The 9,105-nt window shown below is 52.7% G+C and overlaps 1 protein-coding gene across 1 annotated transcript in view; it reads right to left on the reverse strand.

Annotated features, from left to right (window-relative positions):
• Nucleotides 1–9,099, reverse strand: part of CARD10 (caspase recruitment domain family member 10) — a 30,189-nt gene extending 21,090 nt beyond the window's left edge. Inside the window, exons 1-4 of the mRNA XM_017848227.1 lie at nucleotides 9,000–9,099; nucleotides 8,621–8,872; nucleotides 7,630–7,767; nucleotides 5,336–5,661 (exon numbers count right to left, since the gene is read on the reverse strand). Of these exons, the coding sequence (XP_017703716.1) occupies nucleotides 5,336–5,661; nucleotides 7,630–7,767; nucleotides 8,621–8,855 (699 nt within the window). The 5' untranslated portion in view covers nucleotides 8,856–8,872; nucleotides 9,000–9,099. The remainder of the gene's footprint in view (nucleotides 1–5,335; nucleotides 5,662–7,629; nucleotides 7,768–8,620; nucleotides 8,873–8,999) is intronic.
• Nucleotides 9,100–9,105: the final 6 nt, after the last annotated feature.

A 9,105-nucleotide genomic window follows, 5' to 3' on the forward strand; every position in this document is an offset into this window, starting at 1 on the left:
TACTCTAAGAACTTGTGGGTGGATGTGCTGCACCACAACACGCTGTCTGTCCCGCAGTTCTGACAATGACTCCCATCCATTTAGCCCAGTATCCTCATGGCAGAAAGGAGGAGGGCCACATCCAGAAGAAGGGGGGCCAGGTACAGCGGCTCACGCCTGTAATCCCATCAGCCTGACCAACATGGTGAAACCCCGTCTCTAGTAAAATACAAAATTAGCCTGGCATGGTGGCACATGCCTGTAGTCCCAGCTACAAGGGAGGTTGAGGCACGAGAATCGTTTGAACCCAGAAGGTAGAGGTTGCAGTGAGCCAAGATTACACCACTACACTCCAGCCTGGACAACAGAGCAAGACTCTGTCTCAGAAAAAAAAAAAAAAAAAAAAGAATACGGGAAACCAGGCCAGGTGCAGTGCTCACGCCTGTAATCCTAACACTTTAGGAGGCTGAGGTGGGCGGATCGACACTAGCCTAGTTAACACAGTGAGACCTCCTCTTAACAAAAAAAATTTAAAACATTAGTTGGGTGTGGTGGTGCCTGCCTATTATCCCAGCTATTCTGGAGGCTGAAGCAGGAGAATCACTTGAGCATTGGGAGGTTGAGGCTGCAGTGAACCATGATCGTGCCACTGCACTCCAGCCTGGGCAACAGAGCGAGACCCTGTCTCAAAAAAAAAAAAAAAAAGAGAGAGAAGAAAAAGAAAGAAGGAGGGAGTAGGAGAAGGGAGGAGGAAGAGGGAGGGGAAGGAGGGAGGAGGAGGGGAAGGAGGGAGGAGGAGGAGAAGGAGAAGGAGTAGAAGAAGGAGAAGAAGGAGGAGAAGGAGAAGGAAGAGGGGGAAGGAGGGGAGAGGAGGCTGGAGGAGGAGGAGGAGGAGGAAAAGGGGGAAGGAGGGGAGAGGAGGCTGGAGGAGGAGGAGGAGGAGGAAAGAAGGAAGAAGGAAGAAAGAAGAAAGAAAGAAGAGGAGAAAAAAAACAAAAAACAAAACCAGGGTCAGACTCCAGCTCCGTCTCTAGCTCAGTGTGACCCTGGACAAGTCATGGTCCCTCTCTGTGCCTCAATCTTCTCATCTGTACCTGGGGTGTGAGGGGAGAGGAGAGGGCAATGGTTTTAAGAGTTGAGGGTCTCATCCAGCCTAGGAACCAGACGCTCCCCCTGCAAGCCAACATCTCACCTCAACATATTCTCAGTGAACAGACTTAGTCTGGTCTACCCTGAAAGGAATTCCTAAGAAAGCCTCTACTCCAGAAGATTTGGCTTTTGGTTCATCCTCCCTCAAGAGCTCCATGTCCAGGGTTCAGGTTTCAATTTTGCTACTTCTAGGCTCTGTCATCCTGAGCAAGTCACTTACCTCCTCTGGGCCTCAGTTTCCTCATCAGTAAAATGGGCCCAGTCAATCTCCTGGCCTCATCATTTGCCTTCCAAAGGTGTTGCAAGAATTAAACAAGGCGGCAAGTGGGCAGAGGCCTCTAAACTGTGAAAGGCAGGCTACAGAGCTGCCACAGTGTGACCGTGGCTGTCTTCACAGCGTTAAATAAAATCCCATGCCCCTAATCAATCACCAGTTCAGAGTGTGCAGCCAGAACTTGGCCCGATGTGGTGAGTGGGCAGCTGTGGGGTGACCACCAAGCTGGGAGCAGACGTGCATGGTCAGTTTGCTGGACTATGAGTGCACTCAGCCAAGTGTGACGCATGTGGGGTCTGAGGTGGCCAGACAGTGACAAGAGTGGCAGCAGGTGGCAGGCTATAAAATGAAGTCATTGTTGGGAAAAGGTCACAATGACTTCTGGTGCCATAGTCAGGCATGCAATATTTGGTGCCCCAGGAGTCCCCCGGCCTCTCTTGGAAAATGACTTGCTAGTCCCCCAGCCTTGAGAGGTTAGAATGGCACCCCTAACACACACACACACACACACACACACACACACACACACACACACGGGTCTGGAGGCTGGGTCAGGCAATTCCACAAATTAACAGTCCACTCCTCCTCCTCCGCAAGAGACTCAGAAAGAAATTCATGACTCCCACATTCCTTTCCACTCACAAAACATGCTTTGTGAATAGCCAGAGAAAGACAGCTCGTTACAAGGACAACTGTGGTCACACCCTCTCAGCAAACCGCAGCCACACACCAGAGCCTCCTGCCTGACCCCTGGCCGGCCGGCTTCCCTGATGAGCTCAGAGGACAGGACACCTGGGAGTCTCCGACGAGCAACAGGAAATACAGATGCATTTAATCTCAGTGCACAAACTCACTGAGCACAAAATTATAGCGTTCGTTCCTTCAGTTTATGTTGCTTAGAAATAACCGCTCATTAAATTTGCACCTCATAAAACAGGGTATTAAATCCCAGCCGCCACACACCTGTACATGGGAGGTGAGGACAGAAGCTGCCAAGCCAAGCACGATCAGGTGCTCTGTTCAGATCCATCTGCAACACCTTTGTTAATTTTGGAGCAGAAAAGCTCTAAACATAAATTATACATTAAGGCAAACTTATAGTAGCTAAGTTTAATTTCATTTCCTTTTTTTTTTTTTTTTTTTTTTGACATGGAGTCTCACTGTGTTGCCCAAGCTGGAGTGCAGTGGCTCAATCTCGGCTCACTGCAAACTCCACCTCCTGGGTTCAAGCGATTCTCCTGCCTCAGCCTCCCGAGTCCCTGAGACTACAGGTGCGTGCCACCATGCCTGGCTAATTTTTTGCATTTTTAGTAGAGACGGGGTTTCACCATGTTAGCCAGGATGGTCTCGATCTCCTGACCTCGTGATCCACCCGCCTCAGCCTCCCAAAATGCTGGGATTACAGGCGTGAGCCACTGCGCCCGGCCAATTTCACTTCTTAGGCCCCTAAAATAGGAAAAAGCAGTCACTCTGCCTAGAGGTAGATGACCTGCAGACTACAGAGGCACCTCCAACCATCTCTTTTCCATCCCCCTCCCCTGTCACAGCAGCCCCCAGATGGCCACACACACAGGACATCTCCTGATCCCATCACACCCAACCCAAAGGTGGGATAAGCCATGCGGGCTGCAGCCTCTCCCAGAGCCCCCAGTCCGCAGCCCTCACGCCGTCCTCTCTGAGCAGCAGATTATTTCTTTTGAGAAAACGTTACAGCAAGCCCATGTCTGTTTCAGAAAAAAGGGGAAGCTCTCTGGGTAAAGAAAGGGGAGCACTCCCACCTGCCAGCCACCACCCCTCAAGCAGTGCTGAGAGCCAACTCAGAAATCCTTCCATCCGGCCGAACACAGTGGCACTTTGGGAGGCCAAGGCGGGCGGATCACCTGAGGTCAGGAGTTTGAGACCAGCCTGGCTAACATGGTGATACCCCATCTGTACTGAAAATACAAAAAAAAAATTAGCCAGGCATGGTGGCACACACCTGTAATCCCAGCTACTCAGGAGGCTAAAGCAGAAGAATCGCTTGAACCTGGGAGGTGGAGGTTGCAGTGAGCAAAGATCTCGCCACTGCACTCAAGCCTGGGTAACAGAGCAAGACACCATCCCAAAAAAAAAAAAATCCTTCAATCCCAGGACATTGGGAAAGTGCTCTAACCAGCTTCTCTGTGCCTGTTTCCTCCTCTAGAAACGGGGAAGATGGTGTTGTCCACCCCAGCGTAGGGTGGCTGGAAAATTAAAGGGGTCTATATGTGGCAAGCACTTAGGATGGTACCTATAAAGCAAAAGCGTGTTTTATAATTGTTACATCACCCTTATCTGTGATGATGAGGAAACTGAGGCACAGAAAGGAAAGCCTTCCCCACGCCACATGATTTTTCGCAGTAGAGCAGGCCTGGGACCTGTGTCCCTGTCCCTGCCTACCACTCCTCAGAAAGCCTCCATCTCATGCCACACACCAACCAGGCCCTCAAACGATGGCCTCAAGGTCATCTCACAACCTCAAACCAGCCACCTACATCCTCAAGCAGGACCAGCGGCCTGGACCCTTCAACTGGTGGCCTCAACACCCCCATCAGGGCTCACCTCCCCAGGATATCGACCCATCTGGCATGCACAAACCGAGGACTGGCACACCGGTGCACCCACATCTACAGCTTCACAGCCACCTGCAACGCAGTAGCCACAGCCCAAGGCTCCTGGGGTAGGGAGGCTTCAAACTCCATAGTCAGAACCCACTGTGGAGCCTTGAGCAACATGGCTGGAGAAAGCCTCCTGCGTGCCATGCGGCTGGCACTGCTAAGCCCTTGACGTGGATGAGCTCATTAAATCCTTGGAACAATGCCCTGCGGCAGTCAAATACCAGTATTATCCCCCTGCTGAGTCCCAGTCGGAAACCAAGAAAGTGAGATGCAGTAGGAGGCACGACCTCACTTGCTGCTGGAGGGAGTCGGGTGAAACTTCCCCACACAAGGGGCAGGGCGGAACAGCAGTGTGGGAAGGGGGCTGGCACTGGAGCCCGCCGGACCCGGTTCAAACCCAGGCTGTGCAGCTTCCTGGCTCTGTGACCTTGAGCAAGTCCTTTCACTAATCTGAGTCTGAGTCTGTATTTGCAAATGAGGACTTGGCGTATGGTGCTTTGGGGAGGATTAGAAGACATGATGTTTATAACTTGTGTGGCTCTCGATAATATCAACAATGGCTATTGACACAAGTTGTGAGCAGTGTGCTAGGGGCTGTACATGTTTGAAACTCTGTGTCTTAAATGGAAACTCACCGGGCCGGGTATGGTTTCTCACGCCTATAATCCCAGCACTTTGGGAGGCCCAGACGGGCGGATCACCTGAGGTCAGGAGTTCGAGACCAGCCAGGTCAACTTGGTGAAACCCCATCTCTACTAAAAATACAAAAATTAGCTGGGTGTGGTGGCACATGCCTGTAATCTCAGGTACCCACCTGAGGCAGGAGAATCGCTGGAACCCTGGAGGCAGAGGCTGCAGGGAGCCGAGATCACACCACTGCACTCCAGCCTGGGCAACGAGGGTGAGAGTCCGTCTCACAAAAAAATAAAAACTCACTGAATCCTCATAGCCCAGCGTTTCTCCGCCTCGGCCCTAGGCTGGGTAATTCTTTGTTGGGGACTGTCCTGTGCCCTCAGGGCATTTGACAGCATCCCTGACACTAGATGCCAATAAATCCCCACTCATTGTGACAACCAGAAATGTCTCCCAGACATGGCCAAATGTTTCTAGGGGGTCAAAATCGTCCCCCATTGAGAATTACAGTCATAACCCAATGAAGTAGGTACACCGAGCACTAAAAGGACTTATCCATGTCAAAGAGCACGCAATGGTTGCTCTGGGACACAGGCTGGCTGGCTACTATATTGCAAAAGCTGTCCCTTCCCTTGCCTCCCCAACTCATCTCCCCAGGGCCTACCGCCAGCTGCAGGTCACGGCTGCGAAGTACAGCCGAGTTCTTCTCCTCACTGAGCTGTGCCAGGCGCATGGCAATCATGTAGTTCTCATCCTTGAGCCGCAGCAGCTCCAGGCTGCTCGCCTCCCAGTCCTCCCGCAGCCGTTGACAGCGCTCCTGAGCCTGCTGCTGGTCCCGCAGTCGCTGCTCCAGCCCTGCCCGCTCCTCCTCAAGCACCCGGCCCCGGGCCTGCAGTTGCTGCTCCCGCTGCAGCTGGCCCTTGCGAGCTTCCCGTAGCCGTCGCACCTCTGTCATCAAGAATTGGGTCAGGCCCTCAGGCCCCTCCTCATCTGCCAGGACAGAACAGGGGACAGAATAGGCAGCTCAGGCAAGTAAAATCCAGGAGACAGTAGACTGTGTCAAAAACTCAAATCATAAAAACACTAGAGGGAAATTCTGGAATATATTTGTAGAATTTGGGAGCAGGGGAGGTCTTCCTAAACAACACACAAAATCCAGGAGTTTTGAGAGAAAAAAGAGACAAATCCATATAAAAATGTTTAAACCGGCCGGGCGCGGTGGCTCACGCCTGTAATCCCAGCACTTTGGGAGGCCGAGGCAGACGGATCACGAGGTCAGGAGATTGAGACCATCCTGGCGAACACGGTGAAACCCCATCTCTACTAAAAATACAAAAAAAATTAGCCGGGTGCGGTGGTGGGCGCCTGTAGTCCCAGCTTCTCGGGAGGCTGAGGCAGGAGAATGGCATGAACCCGGGAGGCGGCGGAGGTTGCAGTGAGCCAAGATCGTGCCACTGCACTCCAGCCCGGGCGACAGAGCGAGACTCCGTCTCAAAAAAAAAAAAAGTTTAAACCTCTGAAAAATGAAAGATGCAACAAAGTTAATAAGCAACAGAGTGGGAGAAAATATAACAAGAACTCAGAGCCATAATATATAAAGAGCTCCTACAAATCAATAAGAAAAGATCAATGACCAAATAAAAATATGGACAAAAACTATCAATAGACAAGTCCCAAAATAAAAATGGCTAATAAATACAGGAAAATATGCACCAACCTACCAACAATAATTACAGTAGCTTCTCATATTTGTTAACTTCATTCTTTGTGCTAGATACATCTTATTTAATCTTTATGACAACCCTATAAGGTAGGTACTATTATTGTACCCATTTCAAAAACAGAAAAACTGAAGCACAGAGCAGTTATTTACCCAAAGTTTAATAAATAGTAACCTGGGAACGATATCACTCAATGAAATATAAACTTAAAACAGTAACATTATCTTTTACATATCAGAATGGCAAAAATATTTAAACATGATCCCCAGGATTCAAATGGTCACTTACACACTCCTGGTAGGAGGTATGTTGATTTAACAGTTAAAATACACAGACTCTTTGAGAAATTATTCTCAGAACCTCTTCGCCTGAGACGCATTTGCACAAAGATGCACATACAAGAATGTTGCTGGCATCGTTGTAATAATACAAAAATGGAAACCTAAGTATCCATCAACTGGAAATGGGATAAATGAATTATGTCCTAACTTCACTAATGAATAGTATGCAGTCACTTAAAACAAGTGTATGTAACAGAGGTGAAAGAATCACTAAAATCAGTTGTTCTTAAAAAAAAAAGCAAAATACACATGTAGGCGTGTGTGTGTTTTATATTAAAAAATTCAGCTGGGCGCAGTGGCTCATGCCTGTAATCCCAGCACATTGGGAGGCTGAGGAAAGCAGATCACAAGGTCAGGAGATCAAGACCATCCTGGCCAACATGACGAAACCCCATCTCTATTAAACATACAAAAATTAGCGGGGTATGGTGGCTCATGCCTGTAATCCCAGCTACTCAGGAGGCTGAGGCAGGAGAATTGCTTGAAACTGGGAGGCAGAGGTTGCAGTGAGCCGAGATCACACCACTGCACTCCAGCCTGGTGACAGAGCAAGACTCTGTCTCACACACAAAAAAAAGTTCAAAGTCACCTGAAGCCTCTGTATTTTTTTACATTAAAAAACTGTACATCTGCGTATGTCCGACATATGTCTGAAAACAGTATCAGGGAGAAAGAGCCATCTTAAGCATGTGGCTCTGAACTTGGAATAACAGCACTAGCATCCAGCCCCACCCTCAGCCTACCGTGGGGCCCTGGGCAAGCTCCTTCAGCTGCTCCATGCCTCAGTTTCCCTTACTGTTCAACAAGCATAGTGGGAGCGCCTCCCTAACAGGGATGGGGGAAGGAGCCTGTGCACTGGAAGCCGAGGTGCCAGCATCCACCACAGGTCCACTCACCGAGGATCATGGAGCACCGCTGGGCGGGTTCCTGGCCCGTGAGCAGCGTGAAGTGTTCGGGGTAGTAGAACTCCAGGGCTTCCAGGAAGGCCTCATAGCCCCTCTTGCCACGGCAGCGCAAGATGTCCATCAGGCGCCCTGGAGAGTAGTGGGGGGATGCACCCACGGTCCAGGGGAGGGCCTCCCCAGGTGCCTGGTTGCTTCTGCCCCCACCATGCTCCAGGCCCACGTTCCCCAAATTTTTGAGCCAGTGACACACACAGGGGCCTGTCCCAACACATCAGGGAAGAGAAGAGAGCCAGTCTGCCATAGCCAGGGGAGCACACTCCCTCATGACTCCTGGGCTCCCAGAGCTCCCCAGCACCTCCCACAGACACAGATGCGGGTCCGCAAATGCAGTCTGCCTTTTCAGTGGCACAGAGAAGCCCCTCTATCACCAGAAGCAAAGAAAATACTTCTCCCATCGGCCATGCCTGAAATTCCACCATTAAGACCATTCCATCATGCCTTTGTGAGCTCTGGTTCAAAGGCACACCCTGTGGGAGAGAGGACCCTCGTAAAGCTGCGATGGGTCTTGACACTTGAAAAATGACTCCCCCAGGAGTGTGTGGCGCACAGAGGAGGGGACAGACAGAACTCGGACATCAAAGAGCGCAGGAAAGGTGCCAAGTCCGCCGGCTGTGACCGGCAGGTCCCAGGCCCAGCCGGCCCTGGCAGCCACATCCAACCCTCTGCTCTAATGTGGACCCGGGAAGTAGGAGAGAACCCCGAGACAAAACTCTGACGCCGGTGTGGGCAACGCGGACCACCAGGGCGCAGTGGCTGTTGGGGACGAGGCAGGCTGGTGGGCATACCCAGCCGGCCCACTTTACGGATGCGGAGACCGAGCCCCAGGACAGCAGAGCCCTAGCTTCTCGCTCCACGGCTCTGGGCGCTGCGCCCAAGGGCATGGCCGGCCCGGGTCGTGACCCACGCGGGCCTCGCGGCTCACCGGTGCGGTTGACGCGGCACGGGAAGCGGTAGGTACTCAGCACCTCCTCCTCGTCCTGCTCGTCGATGACCCGGCACTGGCGCAGATACGGAGTGAGCTTGGCCGGGTTCAGGGCGCGAGCCAGCCGGTGCCGGACGCCCTCGATCCGCTCCCACAGCGCGTCCTCCTCCGCCTCGGACCCCGAGCCGGCCCCGGCCTCCTCCTCGGCCTCCCCCGCCTCCGCCCGGCCCGGCATGGCCGTGTCCTCGGGGTCTGCGGGCAAGAGGCGCACGGGGGTCGACCAGGGCGCCCTGGGGCTGGGTGTGCGGCTGGGCCCACCTGGGGGCGTCGTCCGCAGGACCTGCCGTCGAGGACGCGCCCGGAGCTCCCCGCGACTCACCTCGCACGCTACAGCCGCCTCGGGCTCCCGAGTCCGCGCTCGGGCGGCGGCTCCGCAGGCGCAGGGGGGCGGTGCCCACGGCGCCCCCGGCTCCGCCCCCGTCCCC

The sequence above is a fragment of the Rhinopithecus bieti genome, unplaced genomic scaffold (genome assembly GCF_001698545.2).
Source record: "Rhinopithecus bieti isolate Rb0 unplaced genomic scaffold, ASM169854v2 scaffold_2408, whole genome shotgun sequence".
Taxonomy (NCBI): Eukaryota; Metazoa; Chordata; class Mammalia; order Primates; family Cercopithecidae; genus Rhinopithecus; species Rhinopithecus bieti.